Source organism: Galeopterus variegatus, unplaced genomic scaffold (genome assembly GCF_000696425.1).
Source record: "Galeopterus variegatus unplaced genomic scaffold, G_variegatus-3.0.2 Scaffold5709, whole genome shotgun sequence".
Taxonomy (NCBI): Eukaryota; Metazoa; Chordata; class Mammalia; order Dermoptera; family Cynocephalidae; genus Galeopterus; species Galeopterus variegatus.
This window is the reverse complement of record NW_007731820.1, coordinates 115,968-116,393: the sequence shown is the minus strand read 5'-3', so window position 1 is coordinate 116,393 and position 426 is coordinate 115,968. Positions and strand designations below refer to the sequence as shown.

The 426-nt window shown below is 73.2% G+C and overlaps 1 protein-coding gene across 1 annotated transcript in view; it reads right to left on the bottom strand.

The window, feature by feature from the left end:
* LOC103605300 (TATA box-binding protein-associated factor RNA polymerase I subunit B-like) overlaps positions 1–191 on the bottom strand; it is a gene marked incomplete at its 3' end in the record, with an annotated part of 25,357 nt that extends 25,166 nt beyond the window's left edge. The window contains exon 1 of the mRNA XM_008589878.1: positions 147–191. Coding sequence (XP_008588100.1) covers positions 147–164 — 18 coding nt within the window. The remainder of the gene's footprint in view (positions 1–146) is intronic.
* Between the last annotated feature and the right edge of the window lie 235 nt (positions 192–426).

The window sequence follows — 426 nt, the reverse complement described above, 5'->3', positions numbered from 1 at the left end:
CCGCCACCCCCCCCCCCCGCCCCGCCCCCCAGCCCTGCGCCCCGCCCTCCTCCCGCCAGTGGCCGCCCGCGGCCCGTCGGCGTCCTCCCGCCGCTCGTCCTCAGCCTCACTCGCGTCCGGCCCCGCCGAGCGCACCGCCTCCTTACCGCCTCCACTAGGTCCATCACGGCGCCTCGTGAGCCACCACCGCCACCGCCGCCGCTGCAGAGGCCCGTTACCTGGGCAGCAAACGCAGCTTCCGGGAGCTGTGGGAGGAGACTTCCGGCCGGAAACCCGAGCCCCTGACTTTGGATTCCGGGCGCCTGCGGCCTCGGGGCACCGTCCGCGCGTTCCGGGGGCGAAGCCCCGCGAGGCCGGTGTCCTGTTCCCAGATGGCGTTCTTTTCCTAGTCGTGACTACTGAAACCAACCAGTGATCCATGGGGCG